At 42.6% G+C, this 22,958-nt stretch overlaps 1 protein-coding gene across 2 annotated transcripts in view; it reads left to right on the top strand.

Annotated features, from left to right (window-relative positions):
• The window catches only part of ECSIT (ECSIT signaling integrator), a 354,144-nt gene that overhangs the window by 276,567 nt on the left and 54,619 nt on the right, over window positions 1-22,958 (top strand). For both annotated transcript variants that reach the window (XM_044084634.1, XM_044084633.1), the window contains exon 5: window positions 8,134-8,191. In XM_044084634.1, the coding sequence (XP_043940569.1) occupies window positions 8,134-8,191 (58 nt within the window). The remainder of the gene's footprint in view (window positions 1-8,133; window positions 8,192-22,958) is intronic.

Raw genomic sequence — 22,958 nt, 5'->3', positions numbered from 1 at the left:
GAACCTTCATAGCTGCTGAATGATGGCCTCTCTGGACATCTCTCATTCCCATGCTGGGATTGTAAAGCAAAGGGAAATATATAGGCTTGAGTTCTGTTGGAAAAGGCTTCTTGGTTGGCAGGCATGGGGGCAAACACGACTTAAGAAGAAAAGAAAAATAAATTGTAATTAAAAGAATTCAGAAAGCTGACCTATTGCTGTTGCATTCCATGCCCTAGGTGACTCCAATCCCTGTGGCATTAATTAAATTGTTCTGATGCAACATAGCTAGTATCACAGTGTATCACATTGCATGTGCCAGAAAGTTAGTTTATATGTAATCTTAGACTTTGACAAAGACTGCCACCCAGTTTCCTGTTGAGGACTGTAATTGTTATCCTTGGAACACGTGTAAAATTGTGTAGGGGTGTGGGGACACAGCCCTCAATGTCAGGGAGGTGCAGCCCCTTTGTCACAGTGCGTTTCAGAATTCACTTTCTTTTGACTCTCCTTTTATTTTTTAAAGTGTCTAAGTCAGTTCTTATACTTCTGAGGAGTCTTCTCACATTCCTTTCTCTGTACTTGTAGCATTTGAACATTGGAAAACTTTGCATGATGTTCATAAAATCTGATTTTGAATGAGTAGTATTTTTTTTTAATGATTACTGATTTTTTGAGAGATCCCTATATTGAGAGTGACTTAGGTTGAGTTTGAGTATAGCATATAAGAATATTGATATATTTTAGAGGACATGTTATTAAATGAACAGATATCACTAGAAGTGTTTAAACTTTGTGAAAGTGCCTTATCCTAAGACCCCCACCATATTTGGCATCCCAAAGCTTCATAAGAGCATTACTAATCCACCATTAAGGCCTATAGTTGATGCGAAATACTCTAAAACTTATTGCTTGGCTAAGTATATTGATTTCCATACTCAAGATATTTTTAAGAACAATCAATGTATTTTGAAAGATTCATGGAATTTCCTGACAAAAATAGCCTTGGTTGAATTTAACCAGGAATATTTTTTGTTATACTGGATGTTCAGGATTTATACTCTGTGATACCTCATGAAATTGGAGTGGACATGTTTTATGAATATCTTTGCTGTTATGCCAAGGTCAGTAATGAGAAAGCTTCGGTGTTAAGGTCTTTTTATGGAAATGGTCCTTCACAATAATTACTTTGTGTTTGAAAATCATTTGTTTAGGCAGAAAACAGGGGTGGCTGTGGATACCATCTGTGCCCCTAAGTTTGCCAGTGCTGTCCTTGCTCATTGGGAAATAAATTATGTCCTGGATTCAGAGTTTAAGGACTGCTGGGCCTTCTGTGGTAGGTACCTTGATGATTTGATTTTTGTATGGAAGGACAGCATGGATAATTTACATAGATGCATTGATTATCTTAATAAGACTACCCATTTTCTTAGATTTATTTTTGATGTGCAAGGAGACATGGTTAAATATTTAGATGTGGCCATCAGCAAGAATTATGAAATGGGGAGGTATAAGTCCACTTTCTACAGGAAATCTTCTTACTCTTAATGCCTTGTTGCATTTTTCGAGTATGCACTCCATACATCAGAAAAATCTCTGGTCAAATGCCAATTTGTGCGTATGGCTAGGATGGTATCAGATAACATGGAATTTAGGAAAGAATGTGAAGCACTTAGTTCCATGTTTAGAGTTAGAGACTATCCTGATGATTTTTAACTAATTTTTTCAGAAGTTAAAAGGAAAAGATATGTTGGACAGTTCACCCCATTACTTAGGGGAGGTAGTATGGTTATTGAACTTAATCAAACTCAAAGTACTGAGCATAAAAGTTTTGAGAGAGCTTTGGTTTTAACATATAATAGGAATTTTTCTCAGCTGGGTTCTATTATTAGAAAAAAACTGGAGAATATTTTATTTAGATGAGCACTATAAACAGATTGTGGGAGAAAAACCTGTTATCGTGTACAAGGACATGTGTTTTAAGAATTTATTAGAAAATGTTGGTACTAAGCCTGGAGTTGGAAAAATGGCCAAATGTGGCCATTGTTACCAATGTCCATTCATTGCTGAAGGCAAAGATTTCTGTGTGGAAGGGTTTGGTAATTTTAAGGTACAGGGTAAATTCCAGTGTGATAGCAAAGGGGTTGTTTACTTGGCCCTGTGTAAATTCTGCAGTGCATTCTACGTTGGAAAAACTAAATTGAGCCTTGGAGAATTTAGCAGCGTATTTATATCATCAGGAAGAAAATTGCTCTCTGTAAGCATGTGGATTCCAACCCTTCACCTAAATTCAGATTTGTGGTTATAGACCAGGTGGAGTTTGGGCAGAGGGGAGGCCGTAGTGATGATTTTTTTTTAGAATTGAAGTGGCAGTTAAAAACTAATGCCACAGATGTCCTTCAAGGATGCATCTGCAGTCATAACATATGGGTTGTCCTGCCTCAGGCAGCCCTTCGGTCGGATTCCAAAGTCTGGGTCTGGCCTCGGCTGATGTCGCACTTTCCCCGACGTCAGAGCTTCTGGGGTATAAAGGCATCAGCTGACGCCATTTTCCTCAGTCTTTCTTGCCGCGCGGTGCCCGAAGCAGAAGCTGTTCGCAAGTGCCGGTCGGTCAGATCCAGAGATTTCAGCTACCGAAGACTTGAAAAGCTAAGTACCCCGTTGGGGACTCTTTCTTGCCTCAGCCGATGTCAGACAAAGTAAATAATTGTTTAACTTGTGGGAAACAAATACCTCATAAGGATTTCCATTCTTACTGCCTTCCTTGCGTAGGCCCAGACCACGACGTATCAGCTTGTTTAGCCTGTGCCTCCTTCAACCGACGGACTCTTAGACGTCGGTTGGAGTTTGCAGAGGAATTTTTTGGAACCACTTTTGCTTATAAAATGCCATCGGAGACTCCGACTTCACATATGGTCAAAAAACGCAAGGAAAAGGACCGACACTCGCGGCCCGTGGTTTCGGCTGAAACCACGGCTAGGCCTACCGCTAGTGTCTCGGTTTCGGCTGAAACAGAGTCCACGATTATTACTACTACCGAAACCATACCTCCGACCACCGAGGCCAGAGAGGCCCCGGCTGCGTCGGCTTCAGAACTCCCTACCGAAGCTAGTGCTAAAGAGTTGTCCAACACCATACCTTTGGACATTTCTACCCCTGCACGTGGGGCAGCTAGGCCCCCAGCTTCTATGTCTATTAAGGCCTTCTCCAGGGCTAAAGCTGCCAAACTTTCAAAAGCTTTGCCTGCCAAATCTACTTCCCAGAGGCCTTCCTCTAGTTCTCAGATTCTCAGTCTTGCTGAGGACCTTATATCCTTAATTAAGGGTTCCCAACCTCACCCAGAAAGGGCCTCCCAGCCTCCTCCAGACAAAAGGCCCAGGACTGATCCCTCTGAACCTCTTTCTTCAGATTACTCCTCGGATGGATCTGATTTGTCAGACCATCAGGAAGGGGCCTATTTGCCTTATGAGGATTATGATGCAGAAGATTCTATTCCTTTGGCCTTCCCCCCTGAAGAATTTTCCTTTGGGGAGACTTTACACTCCATGAGGGAGCACTTTCAATGGCAGGGTCAGGATTTCTCTGATTCTAGAAAAAGATTAAGGACCTTTTTGCATTTACCCCAGCACAGGCCCTTAGCCATACCACCTGTTCTTACTGTAATTGATGATGTGTACAATGATGTCAGTACTGCACCTGATTCTCTACCCCCGGCCCCTGCCAAACCTGACAGATATTACAGGGTCCTGGATTCTCACTTCCACCTGTATAAAGCCCATGCTGCAGACCCAGAAACTATTTCTCAGGGCCCAAAAGGGGTTGCAGCTACTACTGCCAAAAATCCCCTACCCTCTGAAAGAGAGTCTAGAGCATTAGAGAGATGGGGAAAAAAGGTTTATACATCTGCTACTCTTTCTGCCAGGGCATTAAACTGTCAATTCCACATGATACAGTACCAAGAATTTTTGTTAGATCAGCTGAATAAGAAGCTTTCTTCTCCTGAACCTTTAGACCGTAAATCCCTTCAGGATTTGGTACACAACTCTCAGCAGGTCAGTAATCATTTCTTAAAATGTGGCTATGATGCACTGGAGGCTTCATTTAGATCAGCTATGACTGGTTTGAATGATGCAGTGTCCCTAAGTAGTGTCTTGCGATTAAAGGAAGCCTATTTTTTTATAGGTGTAGAGTTGTTTTGTTCTGTATGTGTTATTGTATATATTATACTGAGGTTAGTTTACAGCATATTTGCTTATGTAATTTGATTGTGTATAACAAGTAGTGTTTTTATATGTACTGCTTGCTTTTTATATGCAACCTTTATGAGAATGATGTCATGTGATTAAGTTGCCTTGGAAATGTTAATTAAGGGGAGGGGTTTTTTGTTAATCGAAGTGGGTATTTATACTGTGATTTTAGATATAGTAGTCATTCTGATGAAGTCCTTTGTATTTTCGGATGAAAGCGCTTAATTTATTAAATATTTGTGTGGAGCCAGGCTGCCTGCTTCATTTTTGTTTACATTTGTTGGAGTTTTTTTTGTTTTAGTTCTGAGTTTGAGTATTGCTTTTCTTTTGGAAATGTTTGTCATAGAACAAACAATTTGCAATTTATGAAGGTTAGCCAAACATACTGCTGTCTAATTTCTCTCTTTTTCTTCTTCCTAAGTCTTGTTTGCCCCATGCCTGCCAACCAACAAGCCTTCCCCGATAGAACTCAAGCCTGTATATTTCCCTTTGCTTTACATTCCCAGCATGAGAATGAGAAATGTCCAGAGAGGCCATCATTCAGCAGCTATGAAGGTTCTTTCTGCCTTCTCCAGCATTCTGGTAATGAGAGTATCTTAGGACCTAATCCCACCACCTAATATATACCTATGAAGCTATGCAGGAGTGGGTGGGTTTGGTATAGTGGTTAGTCTTTGTCTCAGTGACCTGAAGTATAGAGTTTGAGTCTGACCTCTGATTCTTGGCTAGGCTTAAAATGGCCCTTTAGGGCAGTTCATTTTGTATTAACCTATGAACTATGAACTAGGTGGGAAGCAAGAAACCTGTGTCACTACAGGAGTCACGGTATCGTTCAGTTGCCAGTATTCAGTCCATGAGTGTTTGTCTTATCCATGACCTGGTGGACATACACCCACCTCAGGGCCATCTTTTGTGTTGTCACCTGTCTTTCAAGGAGTTGTGCCACTGAATGGTTGCTGTCCACCTGTTCCACTCCGGATAAGCACTCTCATCCACCCCACATCAGTTCAAGCAGACACTCAAGTCACTATTCAAACTCTGATCATCTGGGCTGCAGTCAGGGCTTTCTTTCTCTACACCACCTGAGCTGGGACCATGCAGTTTAGTTCTGCATAGGTTCATACTAGGCTAACAACCACCAGGTCTTTATAATCCTAGCTCTGCAGTCCAACCCAACCCAGTTATGTCCATATGTATCATGGGCATTTATTAGGAGGAGGTATGCTAATTAGGAAGTTTCTGGAGGTTATGTGGGAGGGGGTTTGTTAGTTTGGGTCTGTCAGAGACACAAGGGCCAGACCTGGCGTGAATTTTTGATTTCCCATCCATTAGTCAAGGTTACACTTAAAATGGGTTAATAAGGCTCCGCTTCACCTGGATGGGGAGCCTGTCCCAGATCATGGGGGTCCTCTGAGACACACATCTGTCTTGCCAACATGTCTTATTTATGTCATAAGCTAAATTTAAATCCTTGATCTCGTGGTTCTGATGCTGTTAAAAGGTCTAGAAGAGCTAGATCTGAGAATGCCTTGTATGCCAGGAAAGGAAGCCTTGCATTGTACTTACATGTGTAGATTCTTTCATTCATTGCAATAATTTAAAAAAGGCTTGCATTGCAGCTACATAAATAGACTTTTAATTATTGCAGTGAGTGAAAGAAGTTTTGCATTTCAGTTTCATTACAATAATTAAAAAATCTATATGTGTGTGCATTGAATATTTCCAGTGTCTGCATAGCGGTCAAGTAACTACAGTATGTTCACTTATGGCATTGTGTTTGCTATACTTTGAGAAATGTAGTTGACACCTGGGTAATATTTAAAGGCATCAGTAGGTGGCATCACCTATCAAGTAATCAAATGTATGTAATCTAGAAAGTGAATGTGCACAAAATAGTAAAAATCACATTTTCATACAATACACAGATGACTGATATGCTCCACAGACATGCTTGCCAACTTCAGATGACAACACCGCACACTTCCAGCAAATTTAGGAGAACGACTTATAAACTCAGGACCAATATTAAATGCTAAAAAAAATAAATAAATAGGTTTATAGGTAGGTACTAAGCTATTGGCCCTAGGACCTATATAAGCCTAGCCAAATGGTACCCTGGCTTTCACCACCCAAGAAAATTATTTTCCTGTGCCCCTGTCGAGCAGAGCCACAGAAGTGATCCTCTGCGTGAATTTGCCATTTCCCAGCCAATCATCAAGATTTTTCTTGAAGAGTGCTAATGAGCTTTATTTGATATAGATAGGTAGCTTGTTCCAGAGTATGGGAAGTGTCTGGGACAGGAATCTGTCCATCCAGCATGTTCTGTTTATTGTGGTGACAAGGTTTAGGTCCCTAGAGCATGTAGCTCGGAAGGATTGGGATTTCTTTAAGTGGAGCATGTCCAACAGCTCTAAATAATAATGCTGTTTGCCTCCGAAACAACACAAACAGACGCATCGGACCCAAATATAACATCCACAAACAAAATGATTATTGAATAAGTTAAACAAACACAACTGCTAGGTGTAGTTCTAGGTAAGACTTAAGTTTGAACACTATATTATTTAGTGATGGGGAAAAAATCAAAAGGCACAGTTACAGTTGGCAGATTCAGTATTACTTCCAAGTATGTTGTACACATCCTCAATCTTAACGATCATTCATAAAACATACTGAAATAAACTGGAAAGGCATTAGAACAAATTTGCAAAAGTTCATCACCAGCATACCAGCTAAAGCACATCACTGCTTATCACTCCATCGCGTAAACTGTCTAGAACTGCAATCTTTCCTTAAGTCTCTCATCAACTCAAAACAACGCATTATATCCCAAGTATATCAAACTAATGTCCAGCAATCAACAGCCTTGCCACTAGGTACATTTCACCTAGAAAACTCCAATCTTGAAATCTAAGTCAAATACAGACTGCACAGTCTGATAGGTACAGTGGAAACTTACATTCAGTGCAGGTTGCAAAATTTTGTAACTCTGTTCCCGTAGATCTAGGAACATAAAACTGCCAATACCTCCTCCTAATGTGGAGGTGCTAACTCCACAAGACCACATACATGAGAGCTGAACACCCCACCAAATAAAACTTCCCAGTTGTAATAAGTAACTAATCCTAATTTACCTTGACCTAATTTGATTGTCTGCATTATCCCCTTTGTCTTTTTGCTTTCCTCCTCCAGTAATGCCCTCTCCTTCCATTCTTTAATATGTACCCTACCTACCCACATGACTGCTCATAGGTAATTCATAGGCTAATGATCACAGGGGGCCTTTTTGAGCCTAGCCATGCTTCCCGAGCTAAGACTCAAACCCTGTACTTTGTGTCTATGAATACCTTAAACTTTTATGTCATCCCTGTCTCTAAACTTCTGTTCTGTTGTAATATATATCTCTGTTGACCACTTTAGACTCTGTCAACGTCTTTCTCTACTGCACTTATTTATGCAATTTTACTGTTCTGTCACCCATGTCACTCCTAAATTTTAACTCCATATTTTATTTATTTTACAATGTAGTCTGCTAAACATTTAAACATTGTACAGTGTGATATAATGCGTTCAGTAATTAAACATTAATGGGTATAAGTTACTACTGTATGTACGCAGCCTTTTACATATTTGATTATATCCATTCTAAATTGTAAAGGGTTTGCTTTTTGTGTTTATAACTGATTTTCCTCCATTTCCTGTATGCTTCTTTTTGTTGCATTTTTATTTTTGTGTTATGTGGATCTTTTCTACCTGGGACATTTGAAAAGGGGCTATTTAACTCACTTAAACCATCTCAGTCAACAAAAGTAAATGTTTAAAGTGTTTTTTTTAAGCTAGAAATAATATGTAGCAAGGTTTTGCAGTAAGTTTGCAATTAAATGTCATTTATTTCTCTCCTTTTCAGATGCCATCGCTGAAGGTTTCAGAAGATGGCCAGATTACCACACAGTCGCATATAGTAGGTACTGACATGTATTTGTTGTATTTAGCATGTCTGTGTGTTGGCAGTATAACAACATAGTACCTTTGGCATCTTTTTCTTGATGCTAGCCAGCATTTGTAACAACTCCTATTGCACCATGCTCCCATTAGCGTAGATGAGCAGAATGTGAAGATAACATGATGGACAGGGTAATATGTATTTATTAATTCTTGTTGGGCACATAGCCCCCCTCTATGGCCATGTGGTAAGAAGTTTGACTTGTGAGTAGGGAAAAGGGAGATGTTCATCGTGTTTCACTGTTGCAGTCATTACACTTGGGTTATCCTACTAGCAGGCGAATCGCAGTCGGCCCGAGTTCCAAAGTCTTGGTCCGGCGTCTGTTGCTGTCGCCTCTTCCCTGATGTCAGTGCGCCAGAGGTATAAAAGTTGTAACCAACGCTATTTTCTTCAGTCTTTCTTGCCGTGCGATGCCCGAAGCAAAAGCAGTTCACAAGTGCCGGTTGGCCAACTCCTGAGATTTTCAAAATTGAGTTTCAGAACCGAAGTCTTCAATAAAGCTAAGTACCCCGCTGGGGAAACTTTTTCTTCTCCAGACCGATGTCAGTAAAAGTTAATAATTGTATTTCTTGTGGGAAGCAAATACCTCATAAAGACTTTCACTCTTACTGTATTCCTTGCCTAGGCCCTGACCACGACGTTACTAGTTGTCGGTTTTGTGCTAGATTCAATAAACGCACTATTAAACATCGGTTTGATTTTGCTTTACATTATTTTGGCCGAAGGTTTAATTATATAATGCCGTCAGAACAACCGACGACCAGAATTTATAAAAAACGCAAAGACAAAGAAAAAGACAGGCATCCGAGGTCCAGAACCGATGACGAAGCCTCTTCTAGGCCAGTCGCCGGTTCTCAGTGAGGCGCTTTCGCAGCCCCTGACACCCGCTACCTCAGAGCCACAGGTTGTAACCGACAGCCATGTGGAGACACCGAGGCCTGTGGAAACTCAAGGTATTGGGCCTACGGAAACTATACCCTCAGATGGGTCCGGAGCCGCTGAGCAAGCATCGGCTTCTGAGGGTGTTTTCAGACCTTCACAGTTTATAATTAAGCCCACTACAGCAGCAAAGGCAAAGTCAAAAACTCCATTAAAGACAAGGAAACAAGTACAGCATTCTCCAGAACAGTCATCCATGCCAAAGAAACAGATGCTTAAAATGGCCGAAGACCTTATTACTTTAATCAGGGGTTCCCATCCCCCTCCTGACAAAGGCCTAGGCAAGACACTGATTATGATTCCTCTGATCAGGTTTCCATTTCCTCCGATTCCTCTTCTGATTAGGGATATTCTCTCCCTCCCTATGAGGCTCTGATGCAGAAGAGTCCATTCCTTCAGCCTCACCGCCTGAGGATTATTCTTTTGGGGAAACCCTGCACACCATGAGGGAGCATTTCCATTGGGAGAGCCAGGATTATTCAGAATCCAAGAAAAGGCTCAGAGATATTGCCTCAGCACAGGCCCCTGGCTATCTCCCCTGTGCTTGATATTGTAGATGATGTTTTTTCTGAATCCAGTCTGTCTCCTGATTCTTTACCCCCTGCACCAGTCAAGCCAGACAGGTACTTACAGGGTCCCTGACTCATAAATTTCTTTACAAAAACCCCGCTGCAGACCCAGAAACAATTTCTCAGGGTCCTAAAGGGGTTAAGGCTTCCACTGCCAAAAATCCTGTCCCCTCAGATAGGGATTCCAGAGCTCTGGACAGATGGGGGAAAAAAAGTTTACACTTCTGCTCCTTTAGCTGTAAGAGCTTTAAACTGTCAGTTTCACATGCTTAAATATCAACAGTACCTCATGTCATTGTTAAAGCAGAAAATGGTTTCAAATACAAAAAGTCCTGACAGTAAAGAAATGCAGGATTTATTGCATGCAGTTGAACAAGTGGGAAAGCAAACTTGGCAATGTGGTTTTGATTCATTAGAGGCTTCTTGTAGAGCCGCAGTTACAGGCTCTGTTATTCGAAGACATGCTTGGCTGAAAGAACAAAGTTTACCTGATCATGTTAAAGTAAAATTATTGGATGCTCCATTACAGCGTGATACTTTGGTGTTAAGTCAGAAGAAGTATTAAAGAAAATGGAGGATAAAGCAAAGTCAGTGCAGACAGTGAAAGATTTCTTACAGGTTCAACCACCTAGATTTAGCAGAAACTGGCCTTCAAAAAATTGGTCCTTTCCAGTGTCAGACAGGCCACAAAGAGGCAGATACAGACACCCAAGAGGCAGATTTCAGCCCCAAGGCTCCTACAGACCTAAACAATGGGGCGCTTCAGCCCCCAAAGGAGGAGAAGACAAATCACAACCTTATAGGAAACAGTCACAATGACTTCCCTCTGCAAATGCCAAGCTCTTACCTGTTGACAGACGCCTAGGGGGAAAGCTAGCACTTTTCTCAAAAAATTGGCACATGATCACCCAGGCCCACTGGGTGCTGAATATTGTTTCTCAGGGTTACAGGTTCCACTTCCACATGCTTCCAAAACCAAAAGGTATGCCAGACCTGCCACAAAACCAATGGGCAGAGGCACAAAACCAGATTGCTGCTCTTATGGACATGGGAGCTATTCAAAAAGTTCCACAACAAGAACAGGGACAAGGATTTTACTCAAGACTTTTCTTAGTACCCAGAAAAGACAAAGCCTGGAGACCATTACTGGACCTGTCAATCCTAAATACTTTCCTGGATCTTCCAAAATTCAAAATGTTAACACTACAACAACTTCTGCCCGTGCTGGGCAAGGAGGCTTGGCTAGTTACTTTGGATCTCAAGGAGGCATACCTGCATGTCCCAATCAGACAATCTTGCAGAAGATACCTCAGATTCATAGCAGGCTCAATGCTTTACCATTTCTCTGCACTGCCCTTTGGCTTATCTACTGCGCCCAGGGTCTTCACAAATTGCATGGCACCAGTAATTGTATTTTGCAGACAAAAAGGAATTCAAATATATCCCTACTTGGACAACTGCTGTATTCAAGCAGAGAGCAAGGACACTCTTCTAAAGCACCTGGCATTTATAAAAAGATTTCAAATTTGCCTAGGGTACACAGCAAACGAAAAGAAATCAAAACTAGTGCCCTCTCAAGAGATAATATTCCTGGGTGCAAGCTTAAATACAACTGCCCAGATGGCTTATCTCACGCCAGACAAACAAAGGCAACTGACTCGTTACTTTCAAATGATGGCAACAAAAACCCAGCTCCCTGCAAGAAAAATTCTGCAGGCCCTGGGCTTCATGGCATCCTGCATTCTATTGATTCCATATGCAAAACTGCATATGAGGAAACTACAATGGTATCTAAAAAGTGTTTGGACTCAGCATTGTCACAGCCTGGAGACAGTCATAACTTTAATTCCCTGCCTACAACAGGAGTTTTGATGGTGGTCCCAGGCCTGTCAAAACAACAAGGGACAGCTTTTCACCTTACCTACAGCCAGGCAGACAATAACAACGGGTGCATTGGATTATGCCTGGGGAGCACATATGGCAGGAAAATGTATTCAGGGCAAGTGGCCCAAGGAACAAATGCATCTTCACATCAATCAAAAAGAGATGCTAGCTGTACAGAATGCCCTGACAGCCTTCAAGGACCTAATACATCCAGGACAACTATTAATAAAGATGGACAATACCACAGTTATGTGGTACATAAGCAAGGGGGCACACATTCCTACCCCCTATGCAGACAAGCCATGACTTTGTGGAACACAGCACTGACCTACCAAGTACATCTGCAAGCACAATTCCTGCCAGGAACAAAAAATACACTGGCAGACTAACTAAGCAGAAATCTCATGGATCCTCATGAATGGAAGCTAAATCCACAAGTGTTCAGCATGATAACAAGGAAATGGGGACGCCCAGACGTAGATCTTTTTGCCTCCCCTCACAATTACCAAATACAGAAATTTTGCACAAGAACTTATCACTCACAAGCATGGAAAGTGGATGCTCTATCATTCAGCTGGAAAGACCTGACAATTTATGCCTTCCCTCCGATGTCTCTTCTCACCAAGATGCTACTAAAAGTCAGACAAGAAAGGCCAAAAATGATCCTGATTGCACCAGACTGGCCACGCCAGCACTGGTACCCAATCCTAAAGAGTTTGTCCCAAGGCCCACCTTGGCCTCTACCTCAAATCCCTCATCTTCTGACACAACAAAACAATCAGATTCTGCACAGTCAACTCAGAACCAACCTGGCAGCATGGAAGATAATGTAGCCACTCAGACTGCACCTCTCTCTAAAGCTGATGTCCTTCAAGGATGCATCTGCAGTCCTTACAAATGGGTTGTCCTGTCGTCAGGCAGCCCTTCGGTCGGCCGGATTCCAAAGTCTGGGTCTGGCCTCGGCTGGTGTCGCACTTCACCCGACGTCATAGCTGCAGTTCTTCGGGTATAAAGGCATCAGCCGACGCCATTTTCCCCAGTCTTTCTTGCCGCGTGGCTCAAGCAGAAGCTGTTCGCAAGTGCCGGTCGGTCAGATCCAGAGATTAGTACTACCGAACCCTACCCTCCACACTTCTAAAAAGCTAAGTACCCCGTTGGGGACTCTTTCTTGCCTCAGCCGATGTCAGAAAAAGTGAATAACTGTTTAACTTGTGGGAAACAAATACCTCAAAGATTTCCACTCTTACTGCTTACCTTGTTTAGGCCCAGACCACGACGTAGCAGCTTGTTTAGCCTGTGCTTCTTTCAACCGACGGACGCTTAGACGTCGGTCGGAGTTTGCTGAACAGTTTTTCGGCTCAGATTTTGCGTACATAATGCCATCGGATCCTCCGACTTCACAAGTTATTAAGAAACGCAAAGAAAAGGACCGACACTCGCGGTCCGCGGTTTCAGCCGAAACCGCGGTTAAGCAAACCGCGAGTGTCTCTGTTTCGGCCGAAACCGAGCAAACGGTTCTATCGTCAGCCGAATCCATGACTACTACCGAGGCCCCTTCTAACCTCGTTGAATCGGCCTCTGAAATTCAACCTGCTACTGTGGTTTCACAAGAATTATCGGACACCATCCCTTTGGATGTTTCAACCCCTGCACATGGTGCTGCTAGGCCGCCTGCAGCCATGTCCATAAAGGCCTTTGCCAGGGCTAAAGCAGCCAAAACTTCTAAGTCTGTGCCTGTTAAGCCCCCCTCTCACAGGCCCAGTTCCAGTTCCCAAATGCTCACTCTGGCAGAGGATCTCATCTCTTTAATAAGGGGATCCCAATCTCATCCAGACAGGGCCTCTCAACCTCCTCCAGAAAAGAGACCTAGAGTAGAGCCCCCTGAGCCAGTGTCCTCGGATGATTCTTCTGATGATACAGACAATACAGACCATCCAGAGGCTCCTTTTTCTACTTATGAAGACTCAATGCTGAGGAATCGATTCCTTCTGCCTCTCCACCAGAGGAATTTTCCTTTGGGGAAACCTTACATGCCATGAGAGAGCAATTCCAATGGCAGGGACAAGATTTCTCAGATTCAAGGAAAAGGCTTAGGACCTTTTGCATTTACCACAACATAGGCCTTTAGCTATACCTCCAGTTCTCCCTGTTGTAGATGATGCATTTAATGATGCTTGCACTGCTCCTGATACTTTGCCTCCAGCCCCTGCTAAGCCCGATAGGTTCTACAGGGTCCCGGACACACATCATCATTTATACAAGGCTCCTTTTGCAGATCCGAGACTTTCTCCCAGGGGCCTAAGGCAGTAGCTTCGACCTCAGTTAAAACCCTCTCCCTTCTGAAAGGGAATCCAGGTCCTTAGAGAGATGGGGTAAAAGTATACACCTCTGCTACTCTCTCAGCTAGGGCATTGAACTGTCAGTTTCATATGATCCAATACCAGGAGTTTATGCTTGATCAGTTAACTAAGAAATTGTCCTCTGATGATTCTTTAGATAAGAAATATGTTCTAGAAATGGTGCATAACATTCAGCAGGTTAGTAACCATTCTTTAAAATGTGGCTATGATGCACTGGAGGCTTCCTTTAGATCAGCCATGACTGGCACAGTTATAAGAAGGCATGCATGGTTGAAAGAACAGGTCTTGCGGATCATGTTAAAGCAAAACTATTAGATGCTCCTATGGATAAGGTCAGTTTATTTGGTTCTCCTGCTCAACAGGTACTGAAGAAAATGGAAGAGAAGGCAAAATCTGTACAAACAGTGAAAGATTTCTTACAGGTTCAGCCTCCAAGGTTTAGCAGGAACTGGCCATTGGTCCTTTCCAGACTCCTCTAAAACTCAGAGAGGCAGGAATAGGCGTTCAAGAGGCAGAAATCAATCCAGAGGAGGTGCCTACAGGGGACGCCAGTGGCAAGGTAACAACCAGCGAGGCACAGACACAACTACTACCACTGCAACAGGACAATCACAGTGACTTGGCTCTGACACCGCCTACCAGGGAACAAATAGCAGCACCCTTAGGCGGAAAGTTAGCCTTATTTTCAAAAAACTGGCACTACATCACAAGAGACAAGTGGATTTTGCAAACTATAGACCAAGGTTACAGGTTTCATTTCCATACTTTACCAGGAAAAAGAGGAATGCCAAACCTACCAACAAATCAAAAGACAGAAGCTCTAAAACAAATAGCTCAATTAGTAAAGATGAGAGCTGTGGAAAGGGTACCATCTATGGAACAAGGAAAGGGATTTTACTCCAGACTATTCCTGGTACCAAGAAAAGAGAAAAATTGGAGGCCTATTCTCGACCTGTCCGCTTTAAACACATTCATCATTGTTCCAAAATTCAAAATGCTGACCCTACAGCAACTTCTTCCCATGCTGGGCAAGGAGTATTGGCTGGTGACTCTAGATCTCAAGGAGGCATACCTGCACGTCCCCATACGACCAAATTGCAGAAGATACCTCAGATTTCTTGCAGGATCAGAGCATTATCAATTCTCAGCATTGCCCTTTGGCTTATCTACTGCGCCCAGAGTGTTCACGAAATGCCTGGCATCAGTAATCGCTCACTGCAGGCTTCAGGGAATCCAAATATATCCATACCTGGACGACTGCCTGATACAAGCGGACAACAAAAACAAGCTAACAGAAGACTTACAAAGAGTCATTCGCTTACTGCAAGCCCTGGGATATACAGTCAATATAAAAACATCAAGACTGATACCATCCCAAAGAATAACCTTCTTAGGTGCAGAATTGGACACAGTAAAACAGATGGCATTCCTAACTGCAGAAAAACAAGAACAACTCCTCTCTACTTCTTGGCATTAACAAAGCAGAACAAACTAACAGCAAGGAAAGTACTGCAGGCCTTGGGCTTCATGGCATCCTGCATAATCCTGGTCCCTCATGCCAGACTGCATATGAGAAAGCTACAGTGGTACCTGAAGAATTTATGGTCTCAACACAGGCACAGCCTAGAAACCGAAATACCACTAATCCCATGCCTGAAACAAGAGTTCCTATGGTGGGCTCAGGCATGCCAGTCAAACCCAGGTTTGCCCTTCCACAGCATTCAACCAAGCCAAACCATCACAACGGACGCCTCAGACCTCGGTTGGGGGCCCACATGCTGGACAAGTGCATACAAGGCTTATGGACTCCAGATCAGCTGCACCTGCACATAAATCAAAAAGGAAATGCTGGCAGTCAAACTAGCAATCCAGAATTTCAGACCATTCCTCCAAGAAGGGCAGTTGATGATAAGGACAGACAACACCACAGTCATGTGGTACATCAACAAACAGGGAGGCACTCATTCATACCCTCTATGCCGGATGGCACTGGACCTATGAAATATGGCTCTGAGCTACAACATTCAGTTACAAGCAATTTTTGTACCGGGAAAAGAAAACATCCTAGCAGACATATTAAGCAGAACTACCTCGGATGCTACACCCGGACATCTTCAAGGTCATCACAAAGAAATGGGGACTGCCACAAATAGACCTATTCGCATCCCCACTCAATCACCAGCTCAAGAAATTCTGCACAAGGACGTACCACCCTCTTGCTTGGAAGGTGGACTCTCTATCCTTCAGTTGGAAAGGCCTGACAGCATATGCATTCCCACCTCTTCCTTTGATGCACAAGGTGCTATTGAAAATCAAAGAGGAACGTCCAAGGATCATTCTGATAGCTCCAGACTGGCCAAGACAACATTGGTACCCATTACTGAGGAGCATGTCTCGGGGGAAAATGTGGACACTACCCCTGATTCCTTTGCTGTTAACTCAGAGCGGCTACAACACCCTGCATCCAAACCTGAAAACTCTGCAGCTGACTGCCTGGAACATTACATAAGAGCAACTAACCCAGATTTATCCCAAAGGGTTAAAGACATTATCCTTGAGGCCCGCAGACCCTCAACAAGAAGGAACTATGCAGGAAAAGGTTTCTCATTTGGAGTACTGAAAGGGGAAAAGATGTGTCAAAGGTAGACATTGCCAACATCCTGGAGTATTTGGCAGAGCTTTTCCATACAGGCCTGTCCTATTCCTCCATCAAGATACATGCATCAGCTATTTCTGCAGAATACAGCTTCGATCCCCCTGTCTTCTCGCATCCTCTACTCAGGCAGTTTCTGAGAGGAATTAAAAATGTAAAACCTCCCAGGAAACCACCATTACCAGCATGGGACTTGAACTTTGTGCTAGAAAAATTGACACTCCCCCCTTTCGATCCAGCAGCAACAGCAGATCTTCAACACCTATCCTGGAAAACTGCTTTTCTGCTGGCAATTACCTCAGCAAGAAGGGTTTCTGAGCTACAGGCTTTAATGGCAGTACAACCCTTCCTAATCTTCCATCAAGATAGAGTGTCCATGAGAACAAATCCTACATTTATGCCTAAGGTGGTATCCAGAGTGTCTTTAAACCAGGCTATCCACCTACCTACCTTCTTCCCCAATCCACAGAACGGGGGAAAGACTGCTGCATACTTTGGATGTACATAGACAGTTGCGCTACTACCTGGACAGAACCAAGGGCAATAGAAAAACTGACCAGCTTCTGGTAGCATATGCAACAGGAAGGAAGGAAAAGCAATTTCAAAACAGACAATCTCCAAGTGGATAGGAAATTGCATCAGATTCTGTTACTCCTACCATGGAAAGCAAACTCCACAGAACATAAGGCCTCATTCTACAAGGGCTACAGCCACTACCACAGCTTTCTTATGAGGAGTGGCTACCAAAGACATTATAGAGGCTGCTACTTGGACCTCCGTGCATACATTTGCCAAGCATTATAACTTACCTTTATACTCTAGATCCCGAGCAGGGTTTGCCACTGCTGTTTTGCAAGGGATCCTAACTACACCATAATTTCTTCTTCCTCCTCCCCTAGTTTGGCTATGGTATTCTACCCATTTGTAAGGACTGCAGATGCATCCTTGAAGGACATAGTACAGTTTTGTACCTACCATAAATGTAGATGTCCGAACAGGAATGCATCTGCAGTCAGGATTACCCACCCTCCTTCCCCTCTGTGGTATTCCTAGGGTATTTGCCCATCTAATAGCTAGCTGGGGGGGATCTCTTATGGTGTATTTGTTTGTATATATTTACATACATGCTTATTTTTTGTGTTTGCTAGCTATCCAAGAGGGCAACTGGCATCTGGGGCAAGAAACACTGAGGAAAATGGCGTCGGCTGATGCCTTTATACCCGAAGAACTGCAGCTATGACGTCGGGTGAAGTGCGACACCAGCCGAGGCCAGACCCAGACTTTGGAATCCGGCCGACCGAAGGGCTGCCTGATGACAGGACAACCCATTTGTAAGGACTGCAGATGCATTCCTGTTCGGACATCTACATTTATGGTAGGTACAAAACTGTACTTTATAGATGTTATTTTAGAAGCCAGGAGGCCCAGCACTAGGACATCTTATGCAGAAAAATGGAAGAGATTCTGTGCTTGGAACCAGGCACAAGGGCTCGAACCACTTGTCCCTAATATACCTCAGATTTTGCAATACCTAACTGAGATGTTGGACAAAGGCCTATCTTTCTCATCTATTAAAATCCATGCATCTGCCATTTCAGCTCATTACAATACCGATCCTCCTATTTTTTCACATCCTCTACTACGACAGTACCTCAGAGGGGCAAAAAATATGACCCCCAAGGAGAGCACCAGTACCTACTTGGGACCTCAATTTTGTTTTAGAAAAACTCACACTGTCTCCTTTTGAACCAGCCAGCACAGCTGATCTAAAATTCTTGTCATGGAAAACTGCTCTGCTCCTAGCAATAACTTCAGCAAGAAGAGTCTCAGAGTTACAGGCATTGATGGCTGTGGAACCTTTCCTCATTTTTCATCAGGACAGAGTTTCTCTTAGGACAAACCCAACATTCATGCCAAAAGTGGTCTCCAATGTGGCCTTAAACCAAACCATTCCTTTACCTACTTTCTACCCAAATCCCCAGAATAAAGGGGAAAGACTTCTGCACAATTTGGATATACACAGGCAGCTACGATTCTACTTGGACAAAACAAAAGCTTTCAGAAAAACTGGGCAACTGTTTGTAGCATATGCTGCAGGATCACAAGGAAAGCCTATTACGAAGCAGACAATCTCCAAATGGATAGGACACTGCATCTGCTTCTGTTATGCACAACATGGCAAATCAGTGCCTAAGGGCATTAGGCCTCATTCTACCAGAGCAGCAGCCACTTCAGCAGCTTTCCTCAGAGGAGTACCAACCAAAGACATTTTAGAAGCTGCAACCTGGAGCTCAGTGCACACTTTCACCAAGCACTACCTCTTACCTCTCTACTCCAAATCCAGAACAGGCTTTGCCACTGCAGTTCTGCAGGGCTTGTTAGCCTCGCCAAGTCCAATTTAGACCCAGCCACCCAACCTCAGCTTTGGGGTTCTACCCAAGTGTAATGACTGCAACAGTGAAACACTATGAACATGGTACAGTTGTGTACCTACCATAAATGTAGATGTTAGTGTATTCACTGTTGCAGTCCGGGTTACCCACCCACCATCCCCCTTTTCTTTGCTGGGACTTTTCGGTACTTCTCAACTCACAACCTTTGTGGTGTATTTGCTTGTAGATGAAGGAAATGTTTATAGTAATATATGCATGTTTTTTTTGGCATATTTTTATCTTTTCAGCCTTCCTATCTGGGGGCACCTGACATCTGGGGCAAGAAAAACTGAAGAAAATGGTGTATGTTGCAACTTTTATACCCCTGGCGCACTGACGTCAGGGAAGAGGCGACAGCAACCGACGCCGGACCAAGACTTTGGAACTCGGGCCGACTGCGGGTCGCCTGCCAGCAGGATAACCCAAGTATAATGACTGCAACAGTGAATACACTCGAACATCTACATTTATGGCAGGTACACAACTGTACTTTTCAAACAGTGTTGTGCTCTGGTGATTTTTAGTATGAATTTTAGCCGCATACCAGTGCTTCCTTTGATGTAAATGTGAGGAAAGTTAGCAGAACATTCTCTGTCTCTTGAATAGTTCTAGTGCCATCGACTTCTGATCTACAGTGAAACAGTTTTCTACATTAGAAGAACATCTTTGGTGTCATTTGAAGTTTAGTATCTTAAACAGAAGATATTCAAACAGTATGCAGGCCATTGTGTTACAAGTGGACATTTTTGAATGGCAGATATTGTTGGCAGACCCTAGGTTGCCATGTGTAAGTTGAGCCAATATAGCAATGTCTGTGTCTTTGAGTGAGACATTATATCGATGTCCTACAGCTCTGATGCAGGAATCTTCAGTCTTGGAAATGGATTGAGGCTCTTCGGTCTAGAATTAGATGCCTGACTATGACCACTAGACACTGTTGCTCTTTATTAGCTTAACTGTAGTATGCAGTTAGTCAAGCTGGGACCAAAAACTTCAGGAGGTATACATGAAACACTAAAGGGGGGGTTTACAGTGCCAAAGGTATAGAAGAACAGTGGGTGCAACAGAACTAGCAATAATTTCTGAAAAAGTGCAAAATAAAGATGTTTGTTGGAGACATACTGTTTAACTCTACTAGCATTATTTAATTCATTCTCTGTTTTGACTCCTTTTATCTGTACAGGAAGGCTGTTCCAAATATTCACAATTCTTTATGAAGCAAAAGTCTTTGTGAATGGTTCCACCTTAAATGTTGATTTTTAATTGTATCTTTGAGGACTCTGGATCCCTTTAAGGTGCTTTAAACATTTTTGTTGCAACCTTTACTGATGCCCTGTTACATTCCTTGCTACCTTTGGATCATCTGAAGTATCTAGAACGTTCCATTGTTTTCTTGAGATTGCTTCTCTTCCCGTTATATGCTCCTTTGTTGAGATGCTTTATTTTGCATTCTTTGCAATGTAGTCAAGCTGCCATGTTCTAAACATGTATGCATCCTCACGGGTCTATATTAAAAGACCGAAGAGGCGATTCATTAAACACCTCTTGGTCGACACATAAAGAGCAAACGCACTTAAGCGTGAATGCTCAAAACAGCAATTTCTTTCCCTGGGAAAGAAACAGCTTGGCCATCCCCATGTGTTTTCCCTTTTCCTCACTGTAGTGCGATCTCGGAGTTGGTATATAAGTTAGTTAGGGGGCACAACCCCCCCACCACGTTATGTTTGAAAGTGTGTGTGTTTTTGTGCTAACGATTTCTTTCCAAGGAAAAGAAATCGCTGTTTTGAGCATTTTCTCTCTAGTGCGTTTGCTCTTTGTGTTGACCAAGAGGTGTTCGATGAAACACCTCCTTTAATATAGACCCATCCTCACCAGGTCTATCCTCCCATCCTCACCAGGTCTATCCTCAGTCTTTTGTGAATTTATTTGTTCATAACCTTGTATCATCAGGAAACGGGCAGACTTTTCTTCTGAATTGTATGTGTTGCCTGTTAAAGATAAAAAGTACTGGTCTTAGTAGTGACCCCAATGATGTTCTGCATTACTGTATTTTCATTCATGTGAACTTTGTTGCATAATCTTTGTGGCTGATTACCTAGAAAAGTTTTCAGACTGCTTACCACCCTAGGAACTACTCGGTATATGGTAAACATTAATTTGGTTTAATGTTTGGAGTGTCGGACACCTGTAATGCCCGCAGAAATGATCAAATAGTCATGTAACCACAGAATGCTGCCATTAGTTTGTGGGAGGTTGCAGTACAGTGGGAAGGTGGAATTTGCCATTTCTCAACTGTTGTCCAGTCTTGGAGATGGTATATATATTGTGTGTGTGTGTCTATATATATATATATATATATATATATATATATATATATATATATATATATAAAAATGTGTGTGTATGGCTAGATTTTATACACATATATATATATATATATATATATATATATATATATAAAATCTGTATACACATGTTGTTGTCTTTCGGTTTTTCCCGGTTAGGGGTCACCACAGCGGAACTCCGGTCCACTAATGATTGGCAGTAGATTTTCACAAACGCGGGGGTGCCATTTCGACATTCAACCTTCAACGAAGGCACACTCATTTACGCATGTCTTTCGAGCGCCCACCCAACCACGGGGAGGACATGCAGCTACAGTGCAATTAAAAAGTATTTGCCCCCTTCCTGATTTCTTATTGTTTTGCATGTTTGTCACACTTAAATGTTTCAGGTCATCAAACAAATCTAAATATTAGAAAAATATTAGACCAAGATAATTCTATATTTTATTTATTTTACAATGCAGTTTTCAAGTGATGATTTTATTTATCAAGGAAAAAAAAATATCCAAACCTACATGGCCCTGTGTGAAAAAAGTAATTGCCCCACTTGTTGAATCATGAAGTAACTGTGGATAATCACATTTTTGGGAAAGCTGAGTTCAATTTCGTTAGCCGCACCCAGGCCTGATTACTGCCTGACCTATTGAATCAAGAGATCACTTAAATAGAACCTGTCAGACAAAGTGAAGTAGGCCAAAAGGTCCCAAAAAGGAAGACATCATGCCGCGATCTAAAGAAATTCCGGAACAGCTGAGAAACTAAGTAATTGACATCTATCAGTCTGGAAAAGGTTACAAAGCCATGTCTAAAGCTTTGGGACTCCAGCGAACCACGGTGAGAGCCATTATCCACAAATGGAGAAAACATGGAACAGTGGTGAACCTTCCCAGGAGTGGCCGGCCTACAAAAATTACCCCAGGAACGCAGCGACAACTCATCCAAGAGGTCACAAAAGAACCCAGAGCAATATCTAAAGAACTGCAGACCTCACTTGCATCAGTTAAGGTCAGTGTTCATGACTTAACCATAGGAAGGAGACTGGATAAAAATGGCATGCATGGCAGAGTTCCAAGGCGAAAACCATTGCTGACGAAAAAGAACATAAAGGCTTGTCTCTCTTTTGCCAGAAATTATCTTGCTGATCACTTTTGGGAAAATATTCTGTGAACTGATGAAACAAAAGTTGAACTTTTTGGGAGGTGTTCATCCCATTACATCTGGCGTAAAAGTCACACAGCATTTCAGAAAAAGAACATCATGCCAGCAGTCAAATGTGGTGGTGGTGTGATGGTCTGGGGCTACTTTGCTGCTTTTGGACCTGGACAACTTGCTGTGATTGATGGAACCATGAATTTTGCTCTCTACCAAAATATTCTGAAGGAGAATGTCCGGCCATCAGTTCGTGACCTCAAGCTGAAGTGCACTTGGGTTCTGCAGAAAGACAATGATCCAAAACACACCAGCAAGTCCACCTCCGAATGGCTTGAAAAAAAACAAAATGAAGGTTTTGGAGTGGCCAGTCCAAGTCTGGACTTGAATCCAATTGA

The sequence above is a fragment of the Protopterus annectens genome, chromosome 9.part0 (genome assembly GCF_019279795.1).
Source record: "Protopterus annectens isolate FY-2018-M chromosome 9.part0, PAN1.0, whole genome shotgun sequence".
In the NCBI taxonomy this organism is placed as follows: domain Eukaryota; kingdom Metazoa; phylum Chordata; order Ceratodontiformes; family Protopteridae; genus Protopterus; species Protopterus annectens.
Note: the sequence above shows the minus strand (reverse complement) of the source record. Positions and strands in the feature narration are given on the sequence as shown.